At 42.7% G+C, this 24,164-nt stretch overlaps 1 protein-coding gene across 1 annotated transcript in view; it reads left to right on the top strand.

The window, feature by feature from the left end:
• TRPM6 (transient receptor potential cation channel subfamily M member 6) overlaps positions 1–24,164 on the top strand; it is a 146,452-nt gene that overhangs the window by 79,830 nt on the left and 42,458 nt on the right. The window contains 7 exon segments of the mRNA XM_082696485.1: positions 2,784–2,930; positions 6,063–6,191; positions 7,645–7,896; positions 9,467–9,641; positions 9,848–9,962; positions 13,735–13,928; positions 17,974–18,106. Of these exon segments, the coding sequence (XP_082552611.1) occupies positions 2,784–2,930; positions 6,063–6,191; positions 7,645–7,896; positions 9,467–9,641; positions 9,848–9,962; positions 13,735–13,928; positions 17,974–18,106 (1,145 nt within the window).

Genomic DNA, 24,164 nt, shown 5'->3' with positions numbered 1-24,164 from the left:
GGAGATGTTCTTTGAGTGGATCTCGGTGCTTTGGCCCTGTGGTCATCGTGGGTGGTAATGGAGAAGGAAGGCCATTGTCCTGAAGCTGGATAGAGTCAACTTCTGCATCTGCCTCATGAAGTTTTATAAAAGTCCTTGCTGAAGCCTCTACAGGCAAAAGAACTTTGCCGTGTGAACTTTCAATCTCTCTAGCTGCTAGCCCTTTAAAAACGTGACTTTTGATGACTTGAGCTTTCTTATAGCAAGATGGCAGAATGGCTTAACTAGGAGAAGAAGAAGAAGAAGGTTCTTCTCACTTGGGGTGAGCGAGGATTACAGGCTGGTGGCAGCTTCGTGCACGAGGTGGTAGATAAGCTGGGGCTTGACAATGTGTGGAAATAGCATTTCCTTGGGGAGACGGACAGTAAGTAGGGGTACAGAGGTAGGAAATGCAAGGCATGTGTCAAGCACTGTAAGTTCTATGGTTTGACTTGAGTCTAGGTTGTAGTGGATATGGGACAAGGAGGGACTATTTGCAGGTATGGCTGGGAAGGTAGATGGAGGCTAGATCATGGAGACTCCTGTATATGCTATGAAGGAATGTGGTGTTTTTTCTGTAGGTAATGGAGATCCAGGGACACCCATGACCAGAGTAGCAGGATGATCTGACCATTAGGAGAATTATTCTGCCTCCAGTGAATAGGATGACGTAGCAGGAAGATAGGCTGAAAGCAGGGAGAGCGTCAGCTGACAAAACTGTCCAAATGAGAAGGATTAAGGGCTTTGACCAGAGTTAGTAGCAATGGGCATAGAGAGGAAAAGAGAGCTTTTAAGTGAAGAATCAGGTAACGTTTGAACGCGGGGCATGGGTAGAATGGAGATCGCAAATACGATGGAGAGGCTGATGGTTAAAACAAGGCCATCTTGAAGGGCTATGGGGGTGATTGGAAAAGAAGCAGCTTTGGAAGGAGAAAGACAAAATTAGTCTTAGACATGTTGATCAACCACAGTGCAAAAATAGTTTCTAAAGTGGAACAATAAGCTATTTTATCAGAATGTCATTAAGTGGAAATGAGGACAGTGACCGCGATGGAAAATAGGCATGAGTTGCGGTAGAGTTGATTGTGGCAGCTGTGGTTGTATTCTGCGTGCCTGCTGATCAGAGTCCGGTCCGAGCAAGAGGAGACGGAGAGGATGGGGAGGTGGGAAGGACGGGGACAGGAAGGCGGAGAGGACGGAAGGGAGAGACAAAGAGAGTTTGATTGATTATGTTGAGATTTGAGTAGAATAAAAGCTAGGTCCGTGAAATATTCTTGTTTACCTTCTTCTAAGGTGAGGCGAGGAGGAGGATGTTCTGAATCTGAATTTACATTCTTACATGGTCTTCGTCATGGTAGCTGGTGTCTTGGGAGTTCAGCTGAGAGAGAAGCTCAGTTAGGACTTTATAATCCATACCAAACCGTCAAGGGTAAATAATACCTAATGAGAAACTCCTAGGGGGAAAAAAAAAGAGAGAGAGTTATTTAATTACATAGTCATTACTGAAATCGCTTTCTGGGGTCTTTTTGAAGTGGTACTGATGTCATTAAAATCACAGTAAATGACTTTTCTCATTGGCTGTAAGCTATTTTAAGTCTAGACAGGTTCAGACCTGTTAAGAACCAGGTCAGTTCCTACAATTTGAGTCACAGTGCCAATTTCACTGCCCAAAACGAAGTGAATGACAGCAGTCTGTCAGGCCATCCCAATGCCTGAGACCCCCCAAATGGGTTATGGACAATTCAAGCAACATTGATTGGTTTCTTGGCAGGTAAAATCATACCAGTCTTGCCGGTGTGACACTAGACGGACATCTTTTGTGGATAGGTCAAAGAAATGGATTCATCTAAGAAGCAGCAGAAAACATTGCTGTGTTTTCATTTAGTATTTTTTCAAATCACCCAAGTAGTGCATTTCCTGTTTAAAAATTAGAACCATACAGAGCTCCATAAAGTAGGGTGACATCTCTTTGGCTTCTCTTTTACCGTCCCTAAATTCCCTCTTCCCAAAAGCAACCGGGCTACAGGTGATTTTTTTTTCTTTTCAGTTCTCGCCCCCCCCCCCCGGCTTTATAAAAGGCTCTTCTCTGTGCACACCCATGGGGCACTACACAGCCACTTGTCTGCCTCCGAGATGCTTACTGCTCATCACAGACAAGGGTTAACCTCTTTGGACTGACACACACACTCCTAGCAGAATGTGTGTACAACACAAATACTTGCTTATAGTCTCAGGAGGTTCAAGGAACTCCGGAAGCTCCAAGAGTCCATGAACTTCAGGCAAAGCACCTCTGCTATCAAAGCTAGAATTCTGAAAGTAATGCTGTGCCCAACTTTCCTGGGAATTGGAAACTGTATCTGATGGATGTCCATTTTGACCTCCTCTATTACGGAAATAATTATCTGTTAATGATTTCATGGGGGTTTTATGATATTTTTAGTTTCTAAAATACCAATAAAGGAGACTAAGCAGAACAGGAATGGGGACCATTTTTAAATCCTTGCAACTATCCTTAGTTGGACTAGGTTTTGCAGTTGGAGACTTAGCTCGCATTTCAGAGAAGCCTGTGCTCCTTACCCCAAAGTCAGAGGTTTATACAATACACAGTTTTCTTTCTTCCAAGACTAAGATTCTAATTTGGCAGGTGGGTGCCCAGTTAATTCCTAATATATTTATTATCTTCATATAGATTATATATTTTGGATACTTGCAAATGTTAGTATTTTACTTAAGGCTCTAACAATAAATCTTTATTTATTTTGCAGAAAGACTATGATTTGGAAAGAGGCCCCGATGAGAAACCAGATGAAAATCAGCACTATGATTTAAAGAGCGATCCCCAAAGCCTTCCATGGACCAGGAAAATCTATGAGTTCTACAGTGCTCCAATTGTCAAGTTCTGGTTTTATACGGTTGGTCTCAGTGCAGCAATTAAATATAGTCTTCATGCTGGCCAGTAGTCAATGATGATTTTGGCAATGATATGCTTGGTTTTGTCAACTTGCGAGAAAATGTAGAAATTCAGTGAGGGAAAAACAAAAAACCCAAAATGAAAAAGGGGTTAGCAAAGAAGATTGGAGGGAGGTGAGGAAAGGTTAGAGCCGATCTCTCCCACTATGGGAATGAAGGAACAAGCGTTTTCTTCTTTCCTGAGTGCTTCCCATTAGCTCTGCTGAGACTGAGGGAAAAAGTGGTGAAAGTGGTTGTAGAATTAATGGTGGGGTGGATTCTTTTCTCATCTTGGGCAAAGAAATCAGCAGTTGAATTGATTTTTCTGTTTGTTAGAAACAATGTGTAATATAGACAGGAAAAATGCAAAGTGTTTGCTTTTTGTCTTCAATAACATAGGACTATAAATATATAAATATATAGGACTATAAATATATATAAATATATATAAAATATATATATAGAGAGAGAACAATAAAATTTTATTTTATTTTATCCTCTGACACTATCCCCCTCACCTTTTGGAGGACATTAAAATTGTAGAAGTTAAATTTATGAACAAATACTATATCTAATATTGATTATAGTAATATAGAGAGATCATTAATAGCACTTTAAATGTGATAAGTGATTTTCACATTTATTTAAGAGCATTTTTCTAATGCTTATATATACTTTAAATTTCTCATGGCCAAGATCGTATTTCTAAAACATTTGAAGTATGATTATAGAAGGACATTTCTCTAAATGTGTTGTATTTCAGAATATTTACTCGCCCATTCAAACATTTGTTGCATATACTAAGTAAATATGTACATAGCTCTGTTTTCAAAAATCAAATATTCCTTCAAACGATGGAAGTTTCATCATTTTTGCAAATATGCAACAAAATATTCCAAAGGCTCTGATAGTAGCTTCAAGAGATTTTTAACTGTAGTCACATCATTGGGAAAAGAGTATTCAAGTATTTATGTCTGTAGAGATTTCCAGCTGATGAAGTCTTATTTAAAAAAAAAAAAAATTTTTTTTTTTTAAAGAACTATTTATTTATTTGACAGAGAGAAAAGAAGAATACACAAGCCGGGTAAAGGGCAGAGGCAGAGAATGTCCAAATAGACTCCTGAGTGGGGAGCCTGATACAGGGCTTGATCTCACGACCCTGAGATTAGGATCTGCACAGGACCTGTGCCGGATCCAAGAGCCAGATGCTTAACTGACTGAGCCACTGAGCACCCCCAGCTGATGAACTCTAAGAGACAGGAGTAAAGCTCAGAAAATAGAATAACAATAACAAAGAGTTAACAAAGGGAACCAATTAGCCAGCCAGGTCTGCCCACCATAATGGAAGGGAGCATGGGCGTTTTTGTCTTGGCTATCACATTGCTGTGTTACGATGTGTGTGCTTTACTGAAGCAGTGTCTTGTTATATATATGTGCTGGTGAAGAAGCAAAAAATGTAAACTTGTTTGGATCTTAAGATGGAAAGAAATCAAGTGTCGGGAACAATATTACCAGTATTTGTGGTGGTTTAGTATCTGGCCACTGTGAAGCCAAAGAGAAAAATTAAAAAGAAAGAAAGAAAGAACAAATTTATTTAATTATGTGTCTAAGCAGTCATCAAACATGCTTAGACTTTGAGGCATAAGTCTAGAGAAATAAAGAATTAATAGAATTTACCTTAACTTTCTTCTATGCTTTTCTAGCAGGTTCTTTATCTCAGAGGCAGCGATACCCATCATGCTTCATGCCTGCCTCAGGCACCACCTGTTGGATCTATGGCTTCCCAGCACACACACACATTCTCTCTATTGATCTGGCACTATGATGCATCTGAGGCTATTTAAAGACCCTGTCAGGGTGCCTGGATGGCTCAGTGGGTTAAAGCCTCTGCCTTGGGCTCAGGTCATGATCTCAGGGTCCTGGGATCGAGCCGCACATCAGGCTCTCTGTTCAGCAGGGAGCCTGCTTTCCCCTCCCTCTCTGCCTGCCTTTCTTCCTACTTGTGATCTCTGTCAAAAAAATAAATGAATCTAAAAAAAAAAAATAAAAATAAAAAACTGCCCTGTCTCATGCATTTCTGGTTTTTGTGGAAATTGGTAAAGCCTTTTTGGTGGACAGTTGAGTAATATGTGTCGTGGTTTTAAATGTGTTTGCCCAGCGATTCTACTTCTGGGAATATATTTTAAGAAAATAAGACTTTAGATAAGATTGCAAAGCTTTTCATCACAATGTATATATATGTGTGTGCTTACTGTGCCTTAATTCTTTGGAGATCTTGGAGATCTAGTTTTAATATGAACAGTTAGTAATTAAACATGCATTTCTGCAATGTCTACCATGTGTTAGGCCAAGTGCTGAGTGCTGAAGATACAAATGCCAACAGTCTTTAATTACAAGGACTCACAGTTGGACAGTACTTTCCCACTGACCAGTATGTTTTAATCACATAAAATGAAGCTCCCAGAAGGGGCATCTGGGTGGCTCAGTTTGCTCGTTGTCTGTCTTCAGCTCAGGTCATGACTCCTGGGATCGAGCCCCGAGTTGGGCTCCCTGCTTGGTGGGGTGTTTGTTTGTCCCTCTGCTCCTCCTCCCTCTTGTACTGTCTCATGCTCTCTCTCTCTTTGAAATAAATGGAAAAAAAATTTTTTTTAAAAACCAACCTCCAACAAAAGTAAATGTCACAATTTATGACATTTGAAAATAGACACCTACGGCTACTGCTCATTGGTGTGTTTGGGATACATGTTTTCTATGCTTAGATGGAGGGGAAGTGTGTGGTTCTTTCCTGGCTTCTTGGCATGCTGTCATGTGCAGGATTCTGGAAATTTGAGTCAGGAGCTTACAAGAAGAGACAGTGTCCCCTTCCATGCATTTGGGAACAGTGACCTTCATTCCTTCCTTTGAATTCTGGGACAGAAACTAGAGATTGTTCTGCCTTCCTTGAAACCAGCTTATCGATTGGGGGACAGTCCCAGTTACATTGCCATGTTATGACGTTGATGTTCCGGTGTGTTTCTGACTGGCTGTTTGTCTCTGCTTGGCCTTCTCCATTACGACTCTCACTCACATCCAGGGAATGTGTGTCCCCCTCCTAGATGGCATATTTGGCGTTCCTCATGCTGTTCACTTACACTGTGTTGGTGGAAATGCAGCCCCAGCCCACCGTGCAAGAGTGGCTCGTTATCATTTATATCTTCACCAATGCCATTGAGAAAGTCAGGGAGGTGAGTCACGCCTTCTACCTTTGTCTTCACCTCTGCAATGAGGTGTTTGGGGCTCATAATGAAAACGGGCAGATGGGTCAAGAGTAGGGGTGAGACAGGCAATGCTAATCCTAATTTGCTTGCTACAGGAAGGGTATTCAGGGGAACATCTTGGAGCTCAACCCTTACTCTTTGCCATATACTTGGCTGGTTGCTGTTCCTCTAAAGCAGTTATTTTTAAAGATGTCCTTATGTGTTTATCAGTCTTAGAGGGACGCTATCTAATTATTGTTAGACCCGTTAACTATTTGACTTCCCAGAAGTTTTTTTTTTTTTTTTTTTAATGAGATTGATTTTTGTAGCCTACCATCGCTTGCCCTTTGTCAGCTCCATTTAACACAAGGCATGGAAATGGCCGGGCTGTGCAATAGGTAAAGACTTCATTTATAGCTTTTGAATTATTTTACTAACACCTTTGAAAATTGAAGCTGCAAATCCCTGAGACAAGGAGTCCAAAAAAAACAAAACAAAATGTTCATTTTTAGTTTTGCAAATGAGTCACTTAAAAAAAAAATAACTTAGCATCCATGCCATTGTACCTGCAATCAGTTACGTACAGGACAGTTAGGACTTTGTTTTCCGTATCGATGTCTGTGTATCTCGGTGTGTATGTATCTCTGTGTCTATGCACTTAGACACTTATTTTGTCCTGGAGCTGATAGGACCAACATTATACACCAAGTAAATGGATTCTTGGTAATTATACCTAAATCGCCTGCTAGTTACTATTGTGGAGTCTATAGAAAACAATTCAGAAATAGAAAACAATTACCTGAATTCCACCATTTTTTAATGCTCCAGGGGAAGAAAGTGAATTATTTTACATTTGAATTTGATACTCTGTTGCAGGGGTAATTCCTTAGTAGTGACTTCTACTATGACCTTCTTAATAATTTCTCAGCAACTCACTAAGCAGCAGGAGCAGGACCAAATTGCAACATTTCTTCATTTCAAACCAGTCTCCTCTGCACTTGACTATCCCTCACAATGATAGAATTGTAGGTATATAGCTCTGCTGTAATAATTGAGTTTTAAAATGTTTTTCTGGTCCCTTAGCTTAGGATTAATGAAAGCTAGGAAAAACTTTATTATTATTATTATTTTTTTTTTTTTTTGACTTCTGGTTTGTTTCTCAAATAGCTGGTTCACACTAGCAATGACATTAAAACACACTTACAGAATTGTTTTAATAATTCATTACCCAAGGATCACTGAAGTCTTTAAAATATCTAAGTGATCGTGTGATCGTGTCTCGGCCTTTGGCTAAGGTCAAGTGTAAAATATCTAAGTGATCTAAGGTTTGGTGGGATTCAAATTACTCTTTAAGGGAGCAGTTGATGAACCAAAGAACATTATTGTGAGTCTCTTGGGTTATGCCCCATTCTTTAAATTTCCCCCTTTCTATCTTCTTTAGGTCTGTATTTCAGAACCTGGGAAGTTTACTCAAAAGGTGAAGGTATGGATTGGTGAGTACTGGAACATAATAGAAACTGTGGCTATTGGCCTATTTTCAGTTGGTTTCAGCCTTCGGTGGGGCGACCCTCCTTTGCACACAGCTGGAAGACTCATCTACTGCATAGACATCATATTCTGGTTCTCACGGCTCCTGGACTTCTTTGCTGTGAATCAACATGTAGGTCCGTATGTGACCATGATTGCAAAAATGGTGAGTACGATCTGCTTGTATATTCTGGAGTCCTTTATAGTGGTTCTTTCATGGTTCACATCCAACAGTTTAACTTTTAGAATTATTCATGGAAGCACAGACATCCAGCTCATTTTGTCTCTACTTTCTTTATAGCCACAAACTCCTATTTAACAAATGTCCTTGGAGAGTATATTGGTTGGTTGATTTGGATACTCTGCTTATTAGCTTTTTGGGGAGGGGCCAGATAATATGGTTGAATCAAATTTGTCTCTAAGCACAGTAATTCTCGAGGGTGAGATTTGCGTGAGGCTATCACCAGTAATATTTTCTGCTAAAATAGCAATTTCTCTCTTTATCTGCTCACCTCTGGCAGACTCTTAAATAGTCCATATTATGGGCCGCACCTTGTTCTAAGTACTTTGTACCTATTAACTCATTTAATCTTCAAAATGACTTTATGAGATAGGTACTATTATTATCCACATTTTGCATATAAGGAAATGGAGAGGAAGCAAATCTCCCCAGGGCATTAGTAGGGGAGTCAGGATTCAAATCGGGGCTGCCCGGCTCTGTGCGGCTGGGGTTCGCCTTCTCCAGCGGGCTCCGTACAGGGCCTGAGACCCACCCTCTGGGAAGCACAGTACTTCCAGATCATCTTTGGCTCTTCTTCCTGGAATACTCACTGCAGGGAAGGGGCAGGTTCTGGAGAAAGAAGGTTGGTACGAAAACAAAGGAGAACAGAAAAGGGAGCGCCTCCAGGACTCCAAAGACAGACTTTTTCTTTACGTTTTCAGACAGCAGTGTCTTCTCTGGTCTTGGTGACCCTGGCATTTATCAGATGGGCTATACTGAGCTAACTAATACATCTTAGTGACTTAGCACAAGTTTATTTCTCCCTAATGCAAAGTTTATTGAGTGTTCATGGGGGCTGACCTCTACCCTATAGCTCAGGGATCCAGAATCTTCCATCTTGGGATGGAGCCACATCTGCATGTGGCTTCCGGGTCTCCTATGGTGGGGAATGAGAGGGATGGAGAAAGTCTAACAGCTTTGAACTTTTCTGGACAGGAAGTAAAATAACTTCCTGTCACTCCACAGGCCATCGGCTAGGTAAGTCATGTGGTCCCAGCTTCGTGGAAGGCAGGCTAAGAATTGTGGAGGAGCTCACGGAATCCCCATGGCACAATTGTCTCTGCTACAGTGAACAAATGGGTCGAGTTGATGTACATTTGTAAGTGAAATGAACCCGACCTGATCAATTTCTCAGACTATCACCAACTCCTGAAGACAGTCGTCAGGATCAGGACTCATTTGACTAATTTGAATACTCCCTATTTTTTGTTTAAGCACAGATTCTTTACCCTCAGCACAGTTAATTTTTTCCTGTAGACCCCATGGACATGGAACATACGCGCAGAGAGAAGGAGATGATTTAGCCAGAGGAAGCCCAGCTCTTCATGGCCTGGGACACTGTGCTCAGTGACTAGACAGTCTTCTTATTGGGGAGGCATAATTATGAATGCTGCTAGTGTTTGTTTTAAATTTCAAGTCTGCGGTAAAATTCGGGTCGTGCCTTGCTCTTTTGCAGACCGCAAACATGTTCTACATTGTGATCCTGATGGCCATCATCCTGCTGAGCTTCGGAGTGGCACGCAAGGCCATCCTTTCACCAAAGCAGCTTCCGTCTTGGAGCCTTGCTCGAGACATTGTGTTTGAGCCATACTGGATGATTTACGGAGAAGTCTATGCTTCAGATATAGATGGTAGGTAGGGGGTTTTCCCCTCATGCCGAAATCAAACCTTTGTAGGTAGACTACAAAAGCAAAAAAAACCTGGAAAACATTCATCTGCCTCATGCAGATGTCAAAAATTGGTGGTATTCTGCTAAGTTAATGTGCTAAGTATTTCTGTGGAGCCATAGGACTGTGATTCACCGTATCTCTCGTTCTTTTAAATTCTTTATTTGTAGTTTGTGCAAGCCAACCGTCTTGCCCTCCTGGTTCTTTTCTTACTCCGTTCCTCCAAGCTGTCTACCTCTTCGTGCAATACATCATCATGGTGAACCTGCTGATTGCTTTTTTCAAGTAGGTTATTTTAATTGAATGTGCTTATTTTATTTAAATCAAACTCAAAATTACATCAAGATGATTTCATTTAAATCAATATCTATTTTGAGTAGATGCTCATATTTGGAGTATGTAGCCTTTGGTTTTTGTGTGTTCCATTTTTTTTCCTTTCTCACTGTAGTTTTAACACGTGGGCATGAAACTATGGGTAGGAAGAGAGCAGGGCAGGAGGAAAAAGGAAAAAAACAGTAAATGGACAGAAAGCAATAAAAGCAGAATGAAAGGAGATCACACATTGTAGTAAAGGAATAAGTTGGAATCATGGAAGAATAACAGTTGCTAAGATTAAAAACTGGCTGAGGGCTTCTTGATGTCTTTTCTTTACTTGGCTCCAGTGTCTCTTCTTCTACGTCACTTTCATTTCTTCTCGGTCTGCTTTTCTGGGTCATCTCCTTCTCCTCAGTCTTATAACATTGGAACAGGCCCTGGGCCCAGATCGTGCGCATTTCTTATTTACATGTTGTTTGGTGATCTTGGTCAGTTTCCTGTATTGCCGACAAAGGCCAATGTCTGTCTCCAGCCCAGATCTCTTCCTCACACTCCAATCACAGATCCAACTGCCCCCTTGGAGCACCAGTTGCTCGTATAATAGAATTCTAAAATTCTAAATGTTCAAACTCCCGATCTCCTCCCTTTCCCAGAATAGACTTCCTCTACTCCTCATCTGTCCCAGATCTATGGAGAAGACCCACAAGTTTTTGTCAAGTCTCCATTTCTCCAGTTTCTGGCATCAGAAGCCTTGGAGTCATTCTCAACACTTACCTCTCTACCTCTGCTCTGTCAGGACTGCCTGTTGACTCTGCCTTCAAACAGATCATGAACTCAACCACCCCTTGCCACCCCACTGCCACTAGAGAGCCTCCTACTTATTTCTCTGCTTCTGTCTTGGGCCTATAGTCTCTTCTCAACACAGTAGCCCCTGGTGACTCTTTAAAAACGTATGTCAGATGATGTCACTACTCTGCTCCAAACTCTCAGTGGTTTCCCATTTCAAAGCTCCTGAAGAGATCCTAAGACCTAGAGAGCCCCGGTGACCTGGCTTCCCTGCGACTTTTCCAGTCACGCCTCACACGACTCTTCCCCTGCCCCTCTGCTCTCCAATCACAACGGCCCCTTGGAGGTTTTCAACCAGCACAGGTGTGTTGGCAGCTGCTGTTCCCTCGGCCTGCGGTGCTGTTCCTTCAGGCGTCCCTGCGGCCCATTTTCTCAGCCCCTTTCAAGACATGGCTCAGCCGTTTCCTTTGTCATTAGGCCTAGTCTAAGGATGACATTTGAAAGTGCAGCCCCCTCTCCTTCAGCCACCTCTGTGGCATGCCGGGTCCCCCTTACTCTCCTTTATACCCACTTATAAATACAAATATATTTTATTATTTATACTTTTTTTGCTGTTTATTTGTCTCCTCTATTGTAATATAATCCTACAAGGGCAAGATATTTTATTGTCTTTTTTTGCTGATGAATTTTCCCCAAGTACCAAAAAGAGTGTTTAATGGACGAAAGAAATCAGGTGAAGAGATGGGAAGAAATGAGTATTTTTTTGAATGCTTTATTGATGCCAGGCACGATGCTGGGTGTTTTAAAGATTTTATTAATTTATTTGACAGACAGAGATCACAAGTAGGCAGAGAGGCAGGCAGAGAGAGAGGAGGAAGCAGGCTCCCTCTGAGCAGAGAGCAAGATGCGGGGCTCGATCCCAGGACCATGAGATTACCACCTGAGCCGAAGGCAGAGGCTTAACCCACTGAGCCATCCAGGCACCCCAATGCTAGGTATTTTATGCATTAATTATTTCACTGAAGAGGGAAAGATAAATCAGTGCAATGGAATCTAAGTAAAAAAAAAAAAAAAGCAAAAATATATCAGAATACTTAAAAAAAAAAAGACTATTGTTATAAATATACAAGGAAGACCTATCTCCCTCTTTGTTACAAGATCATACAATAGCTGTCATCTCTTTTAGCCCCACCATTCTATCTAACATTTACTGGTGTTAGTTAATATGGCTGGGGTTTTTTTTTTTTTTTTTTTTGACATTTCAAATAACATTCAGAGAGGGTGTGAGACTTTTGTTTCTCACAAATGACAGGTGTCAAAAGAGAGGTTGAGAAATCCTCACAGACCAGTTGTCGCTCTCTAGAGAGGGAAAGAGGGAGGACCAAACAAGCTGAGAAACCCCAGATCTGATTGTCCAGGGCCCCATTCCAGATTCTCCTTAGCGAGAATTACAAAACCCCTGACCTACACTGTGAAGATCGCCACCTGCTGGTGGGCAAGGTGTAGTCTCACTCGGAATGACCGCGTTTAACTGTGGTGGTTCTCCAGCTAGATGGTACCGGAGAATCTCCCCTAGGGCTTGTGGAGACCTTGCCTAATGTCTCTTCTGGAGTTTCTGATTCAGTGGTTCTGGGTTAGGGCCCGAGAATTTGCATTTTTTTTTTTTTTTTTAAGATTTTATTTATTTACCTGACAGAGAGAAATCACAAGTAGATGGAGAGGCAGGCAGAGAGAGAGGAAGGGAAGCAGGCTTCCTGCTGAGCAGAGAGCCCGATGCGGGACTCCATCCCAGGACCCTGAGATCATGACCTGAGCCGAAGGCAGCGGCTTAACCCACTGAGACACCCAGGCGCCCCGAGAATTTGCATTTTTGACACGTCCTTAGGTGATGCTAATTCTGTGGTTCCGGCCACACTTGGGAGAACATTAAAACTCAGTTTTCTATCTTCCCATCATCTGCTTTACGGATTCTGTGAAACTTTCTCCCTTGCTCTTATTCTCAGCTGGCTTTCTCCAGGATAGTTCTGCTTTCTTCTCTTTATCATGGCCCAAGGGTAGGGCTGCCTGTATTTTTATTGGCTCGTTCTGGCTTTGCTCCTCAAGTACTTCTTTGCCATCTTTCTCTAGAGAGACTAAACATTAGCCTCCGCAGAATGTTAGGATAGACATCCCATGGGGTCCTCTCCCCACCCCCATGATGGTGTAGACTTAAAGGTAAGTAATTAGGAGATGGCACATTGTTTTAGAATAATGCACCACCCACCACAACTTCCATTGCCAGTTCTGTGGTATCAGTATTTAACATACTATCTGCATATTAAAATTGATGTCATTAAAGGGATAATCCAGGTGGCCTACCCATAAGGGATTATTTTCATTGTAAAGTTAATGTAAATAATTTTTATGTAGTTTCTAAATCAGAGTTCTGCTTATTGATTATTTTAGGATGAACCGATTTTTCTTCTTTGTCTCTTCATTAGTATTCTTTCATTTGGGTGTGTTAACTAGGATTATTCTGTCGGTTCTCACATTTGACATTGGGAGAATCTCTTCTAATTCGTTAATGATACAGAGAAACGTTAGCAGTTTTTACTGTGAATGGTAAATTATGGACTGAAAAGAGCTGCTTATTTGAGAAGAGATGGAGAACCAAGAATAGTGATAAGTTCCAGAGGGCAGTTTTATGTTCATTGCATTTAAAACATTAGCATTTTTCTCTCTGATTGTAATTTCTATCTTTTTATTATTCTGATTAGCCTATTTGATTGTAGAAGGTTCTTAATATATCTTGTATGGGTAGAGGAAGAATCACAAAGACAATGGATATTATTTTTGTTGACTAAGTGCTGGGAATGTCGAGCGAGCCAATCATAAAAGTTGGAAAATAGAGAAAGAATCTGTTATATTTTAGGATGCTGTTTTAAAACATTATCCCTCTCTTCCCTGCAACTTACAGTAACGTCTATGTAGATATGAAATCCATCTCCAATAAACTGTGGAAATACAATCGTTATCGCTACATCATGACCTACCACCAGAAGCCGTGGTTACCCCCCCCTTTCATCCTGCTGAGCCACATTGGTCTCCTTCTTCGCCGTCTTTGCCATCACCAAGCTCCAAACGACCAAGAAGAGGGTGATGTTGGATTAAGTACGTTTTCATTTATGGGGCCCTGGGTAAAGCGTGGAGATCCAAGGTGAAAGTATGAAGTTGGGTTCAGGGCATGGGATGGAAGTCTCTGGGCCTTCCCATACAATAGCATATCGGCCCAGACCCCGGGTCTAAGCAGATACATTGATCTCATCGTGTAGTTGTGGTACCTTATGCGGAGATGAACCAGTACTTTGAAAGAAAGGAAGAGATAAGAACAGGATCTCTGCGTGAATGTTTAAGGCTCCATGTCACCTGGGAAATCAGTGTTTTCTCTGATCACCTGGGAAGTCACCCGAGTAACTCCTAGGGAGTACTCGCAGTGACCCATTACTTGTTTCCCTGTTGTCGAAGGGGGAATCCAAACAGAGAGGAGTCACAGGAGGTCTTGCGGGCTGAGAGAAATTAGAAAGACAGACTTGGCTTCACTCGGAAATTAGAGTCCTGATTCTCTGCTTCCTAATCTGCTGAGAATGGAGATGACTCCGTATGGTTGTTTCATATTTTCAGTTCAAGATGGAGAAATGTGGATTCTTATTTTTCTTTTCTCCTTCTCTTCCTCCTCCTCCTCCTCTTCCTTTCCTCCCCTTCCCCCCGCTCCTTCTTAGTGCTTTAGTCTGCATATTTGGAGATTCTCTTAGTTCATTTTGCTTATCCATGTCTTCTCTGCAAATATGACTCTCACGCTAATTGTTATAATAGCACATTTCTTCTTATTGTGGTTTCAGAGATCTATTGTAGTTCCTCTCAAGCAATTTCACAAATGGTAGCAGGCCCATTTCGAGGTAATTCCCATGTATAGAGGAAATGCGTAAATCCATAAACCTTATCTCAATTCCTACATCCAAAATACCCCTGAAAACAGAAAGCTTTTTTCCTCTTAAGTTAGAAAGTCATTTGGACAAAAGAAGCAGATGGGACTAATGTGAAGCCATTTATTCTCTTTATCCCTCGTAGCATGAATATTCATTGATTCTGCTGCAAAAAAATCGGTGTGTTGGCTTTTAGGTACTGCCCTAGCCTCAAGTAGGGGTTTTACTTCACTTATGGCATATGCACTGTGTTACCTTTCTGAAATGAGACCAGGCAAACTCTTAATTCTAAAACACAGGAGTTCCAGGAGTTTCAGATAAGGAAGTGTGCGCTGTTGACACACTTCATGGTGCTCTTAGGGGGCGGGTGTTATTACAAGGTTGCCAGGGTGGATATGCTTTGGTTTCTCCTGGTAATTGTCTCAGTGCAGCATTTCTCTCTTTTTTCGAGTCACTTCGGAGTTTACTTTTCTTTCCCGCCCTCCCCAGCTCCCCTGCAAATATTCAGCCCGGATGAGGAAGCCAAAGTACAACTGGACTTAATTTTTTAAAAAGATTTATTTATTTATTTTAGAGTGGGGATTGGGGGGAGGGGTAATAAGCAAAGGGAAGGAGAATCCGAAACAGGCTCTGCACTGAGGGCCGAGCCCAATGCACAGCTTTCTCTCCCGTGACCCTGAGATTGCGACCTGAGCAGAAATCCAGAGTTGGCCGCTTAACTAATGGAGCCACACAGGCACCACCTAACTGAAGTTAATTTAAAGGCTTATAATTACACTATAATTTTTAGGCTTCTCATAGCCCTCCCGGGGAATGGCTGTGGAACACCTGCAAGCTGTTAGCATGTGAACCTGGTGAGAGATCCTGGAATTGGCTGGGATTTGGTCAGATTTCAGCTTCTCTTTCATCTGGGCTTATAGGATGATTCTGTATATAACTCAAGTCTATTTCTGATGGATAGTGTTCATTCAGAGTCCTGGAAAACTCTTGAATTTTTGTGAAATTTCTTCCACTGCCTTAGTGAAGATTGACGTGTGCATACAGGGCAGCAGTGCCACCTGGTGGAGAGTCATGGGAATGTTCCACAGACGTTAGCCTCGCCTGTCTTTGGGTGGTTCGCTTTCAGGAATCCACAGAAGGATCAAATCAAGATAACTGCAAAGTTTCTCCCTCACTAGAGATTCTTTAATGCAAACAGGCATTTAGAGTTTGTTGGTGGGCAGGGGATGGGGGGTTGTTACTGGATTTTTTCAGTATCTGATTCTTCCACACCATGAAATCATAAAATAAGTATGTCCTTGAGTTGTGGATAGATTTTTATGGCTGAATATTGTTTTTTCTTTGCCCCATTTTATCAATTTAAAATTAATATTTTTGTCTCATTTTATTGGAAAATAAATGTTTGGATTTCCAAGTTTGAGGGAACATACGGGTTTTCCCCTAATTTAAGTGAAACCACTGAAGGAAAAGAATGCTCCATTTTAAACCTTTTTTGCAGCGCCACTTATATATTTTTCAAGTATTAGAAACTTGCTTATGAGCTAATATTATTTTTCTGTTAGGTCAGACTGAGGGCCAAAGTAGTAGATGGAATGTGATCACTGAAGACTGACATTGATGTGTGTTAGCTCCACAATATCATGAAACAAATGTGTCTCTTTGTGAGTTAATTATAATCATGTCAAGGAAAGTGGATAGCTTCAGCCTTCAGCCTTTGGCCGGCAATAATGCCTCTGTTTCCAGTAGAGCAACTTACACAGTTGGCCCTTAAGCAATGTGGGGTTGGGGTGCCAGCCCCTTGCATAGCCAAAAATTAGTATATAACTTTTGACTCCCCTCAAACTTAACTACTAAATAGCTTTCTGTTGACCAGAAGCCTTACTGATAATATAAGCAATCAATTAACACATATTTTGGGTATTACTTGTGTTATATACTAAGACTTAAAAGTGAACTAGAGAAAAGAGAAAGGTTATTAAAATCATAAGGGACTGGGACGCCTGGGTGGCTCAGTTGGTTAATCAGCTGCCTTCGGCTCAGGTCATGATCCCAGCGTCCTGGGATCGAGTCCCACATCGGGCTCCTTGCTGAGCAGGGAGCCTGCTTCTCCCTCTGCCTCTGCCTGCCATTCTGTCTGCCTGTGCTCGCTCTCTCCCCCTCTCTCTCTGATAAATAAATAAAATCTTTAAAAATAAATAAATAAAATCGTAAGGGAGAAAAATACAGTAGTATGCTGTATTTACTGGGAAAAAACCGCAAACAAACAAGAGCACATATAGGTGAATTTCAACTCCTGTTGTTCAGGGGTCAACTATATCTACAAACTCAGTGTAACAAAGTGAAACCTTCTTACACTTGCTGGATTAATTTAACAGAATAGACTTCACCAACTTGATTTTAACCTACAGTTTATTTACCAAACAGTTGGCAGGGGAAAAAGACAATCAGGTTCTTTCCCCCATGTGCATATAAATGTAGTGAAGTTTTGTTAATGTGTAGAAACAGTCTAATCTATGAGCATATTGGACAGAAAATATCTCTTGCACATGAGTCATCTTCAGATTCCCACACCTGTTTATAAGACAATAGGGAAGAGCCGAGTTGGTGTTTTTATTTGTTTCTGCACAGTGCTTCTCCATTAATATTAGGAATTTGGCATGGCAAAGCACCAGCGTTTTCTCACACAAGCAATAGTTTATTGATTTTCAACAGCAGTAGAAGAAAAGCCACTCCTACTCTGTATCAGCTTCCTATTAAAGACAAATAATGGGGAGCACCTGGGTGGCTCGTTGGGTTAAAGCCTCTGCCTTCAGCTCAGGGCATGATCCCAGGGTCCTGGGATCGAGCCCCATGTTGGGCTCTCTGCTCAGCGGGGAGCCTGCTTCCTCCTCTCTCTGCCTGCCTCTCTGCCTACTTGTGATCTCTCTGTCTGTCAAATAAATAAATAAAATCTTTAAAAAAAAAAAAAAAAAGACAAGGGGCGCCTGGGTGGCTCAGTGGTTAAGCGACTGCCTTCGGCTCAGGTCATGATCCTGGAGTCCTGGGATCGAGTCGCACATCGGACTCCCTTCTCAGCAGGGAGTCTGCTTCTCCCGCTGATACCTCTCCTCTCATGCTTGCTTTCTCTCTCCCTCTCTCTCTCTCAAATAAATAAATTATTAAAAATTATTTTAAAAAAGACAAATAATGTTTGTTTCTTTGTTGTTTTTAATGTACCCTGCTTGTTTACACAGAACTCTACCTGAGTGAGGAGGATCTGAAAAGACTTCATGATTTCGAGGAGCAGTGCGTGGGGATATACTTCCACGAGAAGAAGGAAAGTCTGAATTATAGCTGTGAGGAACGAATCCGGGTGACCTCAGAAAGGTGAAAGATACATCCTTTTCCCAGTTCCCTAAAGCTGATTCTGCTGCTAGTCTGAAGAAGTAGAAAAATGAACTTTCAAAACCCAGAAGTTTGGGTTCTCCCATCCAAGTACTAACCAGGCCCAGTCCTGCTTAGCTTCCGAGATCAGACGAGATCGGGCGTGTTCAGGGTGGTATGGCCGTAGATGAGGTTTGGGTTCTCTACAGTTCTGTCTGGTAGAGTATAATATTTCTGTAATGGATAGATATTTACTGAGCACCTACTATGTCCAGATGCCCTTCTAGTCACTGGAGATAAGTGGTAAATAGGAGACGAGAGTGCCTGCTTTCATAGGATCTGTGTTCTAGTGTGTGCGGGTAGAGGGGCGAGGGGTGTGGAGGATAAATAATACGCAGAGAAACACATAAAAAGATGTAATTTAATGTCAGGTAAGGAGTGATGAAAAAAGTCAATTGCGTAAGGGAATAGAAAACAATGGGGGGGGAGGGGTCTGCCAGAGTCAGCCCCCTGAGTCGGTTGAGTTGGGTTGGACTCTTCAGGGCATAGCTTAGGGCAGGAAGGCCACTGAGAAGTTGGAGGGGAGAGACCTGAGGGAGGTGGGCCAGGCAGAGACATCCGGTGGGAACGCAGCGCCACTGGCTGCAGGGGTAGCCAGTGAGGGTGCCTGAGACAGCACGGTGTCCACCAATGGCAGGTAGGACTAGAGAAAGCTGAGTGCCGAGTGCTGATAGCACTGGGGAGACAGGGACGGGTGAGGCTCCTTATTTTGTTTTCACACGGGGATAACAAATACCTGTGATCCTGGGGTTGATTCACCAGCAAAGGGAGAAACTACAGGAGGAGAAGCAAGGCAGCAGTTTGCCCCGGGAGAAGGCTTAATGCCTGGGCCCTCTCCCAGCTATAAACGGTTATACCTCATTATGCATGTATTTTTTCTGACGTCCCAATGAATAGACAGTGAATCTTTACATACGGCGTTCTTTAAAATTGAGTTACATGAAGAGCTCTCTGAATGGCTTGCTATGGGTATAAGTCCTATTTCTGGGCTTTTCAGTTGCTCCCATATTATGTAAATATGTATTTAGATGGCCGATTGACTCTCAGACCAGATTTTATATTGAGAAAAAAATCAAAGGTTTGTGAGCACGCAAATTCTGTTTTCCTTAACTCATATCTTTAGGCCGGAGCTTGATGAGCTTCTCTCCCCTTTTCCTCTTCCGCACATTCTGCCTCCTTCGTAGATGTGCTCACTGAGCCCTGTGGGCCAGCCTGGCTCTCTGTTTTCTAGGACACGTGCCCAGGTAGGAGTTGATGGAGCCGGATGAAGACCGGTTTCTCCTCTTACTGGCTCCATGGACTCGGGCAAGCTGGCTCTGGGTCTCTGTTTTCTTCCTTGTGAGATAGATGCACGCAGAACTAGACCTTCCTCTTAGAGGTGCTGTGAGGATGACCTGAGGTGACGTAGATGAAGTAGGTGACGGAATGCTGACCGATCGGAAGGGTTCGAAGAAAGTAAAAACAGGCTTCAAAAACTGTGAGGGTGATTTCTTTCTAAATACATCTTTTCTTTCAAATCCTAAGAAAAGGGCAGTAAATCCATAAGATGAGATGACCTCCCTGCCCCAGATTATGAATGGGGCCGAGGTCATGGAGAGCCCCTTACTTTTTACGCTGTAAACGAAGGAAGGAGTTTCAGGTGTCAGAGACGGACTGATTGAAGTTCTAGGCAGATTCCTTCAGTCACGGTGTAGATGTGAAGAGTCGGAATTCGAAATGTGAAGACAAGCAGGGATCAGTCCCTGATCCCTGGTGACTAATCCTATCATCCTTGGAGGTTAGCATGGCAACAGGGGTTTCAGGGAGATACCGACATTCAAGCCATAGCAGAAGGGATGAGTATAGACATGTTTAGAAAGAGTAGTTCAGGGGCGCCTGGGTGGCTCAGTGGGTTAAAGCCTTTGGCTTCAGGTCGTGGTCCCAGGGTCCTGGGATCGAGCCCTGCATTGGGCTCTCTGCTTGGTGGGGAGCCTGCTTCCCTCTCTCTCTCTGCCTGCCTCTCTGCCTACTTGTGATCTCTGTCTGTGAAATAAATAAATAAAATCTTAAAAAAAAAAAAAAAGGCAGTTCATGAGGGGTGTTAGGGATGGACCTGCGGCCACGGGAGAGGGTGGAGTCCAGGAAGACTGTCCGACCTGCCGTGGGGGTAATTAGGTGAAAAGTGGCGCCGCCATGATAGAACAAAGATGTGCAAAAGACGCGGGGAAGGGGACAAGCAATGAGTTTCAGCTTTGAGTTGATCTCGTGGCTCCTGTTGCATATTTAGCCAGAGATTTCTAGTCTTGGATGGGAGGCTATGAAGTCCTGGGGCAAAGACTGAGCTGGACAAGGAGATTCGGGAGTCGCCTGACCCTTGTAAGACAGGAAGGGCCTGACGGGGGAAGTGATGAGGCCCGGGAAGCAAGAAAGTGAGGAAACTGAGCCGGCTGAGGGCGGGCCGGTGACGGGTGCCAAGGCCCGCGTAACGGAGCAAGGAAGAAGGGCTTCTGGGGAGGAGGAGCCAGCATCGATCAGAAGAGGAGAAGGTCGACTAGGAAGCGTCGCGCTCCGAGTCAGAGGGACCTGGTGTGAACCTGGAGGACCAGACATGTACGGACGAGGAATCCAGTAACAGCCGTGGCGTCGGCGGTCGGAGGACGAGCACCATCAGTCTTTGCATATCGTTCTGTTCCTCCTCGGGTTTCCCTTGGGTAGAGGAAGGCGCGGAAGGGAGATGGGTACGTAGCTTCTGAACCATATTCTGGAGGCGTTCGTGGCTCTAGAATTGGATGACGAAGCCCCCATTTCACTCTTGAGAACATCGAACATCCGTGTCCCTCGTGCGCCAGCGGCCTCCCCAGGCTTCCGTGGAGGCGGTTAGCCTCCGGGAGCCCATCTCGGGGGGTTCACAGCGGAGCCGTGGCGGATCCCGGAGGCAGCGGAGCGAGTCTGAAGAGGAAGGGAAAGGAGATGAGATGTGCGCGGCCCCTCCCGTGAGGAAGAGGTCCCCTGCCACCTTCCAGAACTGAGTCAGTTGTGAGACGAGAGGAAGAGGAGGCCTCGGGCGGTTCTAGGTCTTCCTCTCTCGGGAACCCTGGCTACTTTTTGGCCCCAGCGATAGAAGCCAGCACTTGCCTGTCTCTGTTCTTACTCAGTGGAGTAAGACGTTAGTGGGATATTTCCCCATATTAAGCATGTTACATTGCAGAAGTGCTGTATTTTATTTTCTTAAAACCATCTCTACACCCAACGTGGGGCTCGGACGCACAACTCTGGGCTCACGAGTGGCACGCTCTACCTGCTGAGCCAGCCAGGTGCCCCTGGAAAATGCTCCATTTTTAAACAAGTCACACTGTGACTCAGTAGAGTCATCGTGGGAGCAGGTCCTGTCGTTGTTTTGCTGTGAAACATTTGTGAGCACCTCCCAGCACGGGAACCAGTAGTCTAGCTCATTTAGCACTTCCCACACCTCGAAGGCCCCCAGTGAGAGCTTTGCCTAGATCCCTGCTGAGCTGTTCAGTGGGTGCCCAGTGCCCAAGGGCAGGGGTAAATGCCACTGGATGTGGAGGTGGACTGCCTGGGTTCGAGGCCTCACTCCATCCCAGCCCTGTGCCCGGCCATGTGACCTAACCTCTTTTATGAAAGGGTTAATAGGAATGCCTTCATTATGGGGTTGTTATACGGTTTACATAAAAATAATAAGGCAGAGCCTTTGTAACATGGCTGGCACAGAGTGAGCCCTCCGTGAGTATTGTGATTATCATGACGATTACCAGGATACTTCTTACAATCTTACTTTAAAACATCTTCTCCAAAGACCCACAGTCACACAATGACCGTCCTGGTCTACGCTCCACCCTCCAGTCGTACACAGGGGAAACTAAACTGGTAAGAATTGATTTTGTATGTCAGAATGACTGAAAGTCTACATTAAGTTGATAGAGTTGGTGGGTGAGGAATATAATTAAAATACGTTTCCTGGGTCATAATGCTGTAGGGGGAAAAAAAAAATGCCTGTGAAAGCAAGAAGACCCGATGTGAGGGTGACCAGGTTATTTGTCTAACGGGTCTGTATTGTCGCACGTTACCTGTTGCTGTGAATCAGTTCCTGGTTTCTATTGTATCTGTTGGATGCGGCGGCTGCTAATGGAACTTAATGAGCCTCCATTACTGCTGCTCAAACTGTTCTGTTTTTGAATTAGATGAAACAGTGCACTAAATGGAGAGGCTCTAATTAAGCATATTTGGAAGGGAATATACATATATTTTGCGCTTTTCCCCTCATCATCTCTGCTCATTCTCGTTTTGCAGGTTCCAGAAGGTCAGGAAGCATTTATTAAGCCTCTGCTTGGTTACAGAAGTTGAATTCTATAGCGGAAGGAAGAAAGAGAGGGTCCCACCCCCCATAATAAACACAGAAAGTATCACCCCTTTGGTTCTTTGATTCCTGTCTGCCAGGCTCCCAGAAAGAGGAGGAGGATTTCTCAATCCATGTGACTTGGGATACATTCTAGGGAGGGGATATCGCACACTGTTTTGGGAAATGCTTGCTGCCGCCGCCGAATGCTAAATCTTTAGAGTACAACCACTGCTTTCTGCTGCAGCCCCCACCTGAGACCGGAGATCATTTTTAATTTCTGCCTCTAGTCATGTCAGCTGTGAAACTGTTGATGAGATTCCCTTCTTTGCTGGTTTTTTTTTTTCCTTTTTTTAATCCTATATTTCTTCTATCAAAGATTTTTGTTGAGAATTTGGCCAGAATACTTACTTACCCAAATAAAAGAATAGGACAGGGAAAGAAAAGAAAGAAAAAATGTCATAAGCCAGAGCACACTGTGAAAATTTCCTTTTCCCCATTTAGTCTTTCATATGTGTTTAGTTAAAATTATACAGATTTGGGGGTGCCTGGGTGCCTCAGTCGGTGAAGCATCCGACCCTTGATTTTGGCTCAAATAATGGTCTCAGAGTGGTGAGATCGAGCCCCGCCGCGTCAGGCTCTGAGCTCCGTGTAGTCTGTTTGCAGTTCTCTCTCCCTCTGCCCCTCCTTCCACTCTCTCCCTCTCAAAATAAATAAATAAAATCTTAAAAAAAAATTTATACAAGTTTTTATGTTGCACCCCTCCCCCCATATACATCAAAAACATTTCTTCAAATAATTCAACATTATTTGTAAACATATTTTTAACTTTTGTTGTTTCTTGACTTAAAGTTTTTATACCAAATTTTGAAGTATATAATACAGAACATAACACACCTCCCCATCCCCATGCCTACCATCAGAAATAGCCAAAGGAAATTGCTATCAGTAATGTAAGTGTGATTTTTTTAATGACTGCCTAATATGGCATAATGTAAAGAATATCTGTTTTAGCGTAGTGAAATCATAGTCTCTTTGCGTACATTGCCTAATTGAATGTCCCAATGGTGTACCTTTGTTGCCATTGAATTATTTTAATCATTTTCTACGCAAAAAAAAAAAAAATGTTGTTACAATGTAGATGAACTAATTTTAATTTCCATTTCTCTGCATTCCTAATGGGGTTGAATATTTTACCATATTTCCCTATCTTCTTTGTTTTATCTTTGTGAATTGTTTGTTCACATCCTTTGGAGTCTTTGTAATTTTTTCCATAACAATTTGTAAAAACTTTTTTTTTTTTTAAAGATTTTATTTATTTATTAGAGAGACAGTACATAAGTGGGGGGAAGGGGCAGAGGGAGAAGGAGGCTCCCCACTGAGCAGGGAGCCCATTGTCTGGCTCTATCCCAGCACCCTGAAATCATGACCTGAGCCAAAGGCAACTGCTTAACCAACTTCGCCACCCAGGTGTCCCAACAATTTGTAAAAGCTTTTGATTTTTTAAAGGATACAAACACGTCGTCACATTTGTTAGAATAATTTCTAAATTACAGTTTATTTTAAAGTATTTTATTTTTTATGGATATGAGTTTGTTTTTATATAACCAAATAGGAGATACTTTGTAATTTATTATTTTGTTAAGCTTAGAAAGCTGTATTATT

Source organism: Mustela nivalis (assembly GCF_964662115.1).
Source record: "Mustela nivalis genome assembly, chromosome: 13".
NCBI classification, from domain to species: domain Eukaryota; kingdom Metazoa; phylum Chordata; class Mammalia; order Carnivora; family Mustelidae; genus Mustela; species Mustela nivalis.
This window is presented reverse-complemented; position numbering and strand designations above follow the sequence as displayed.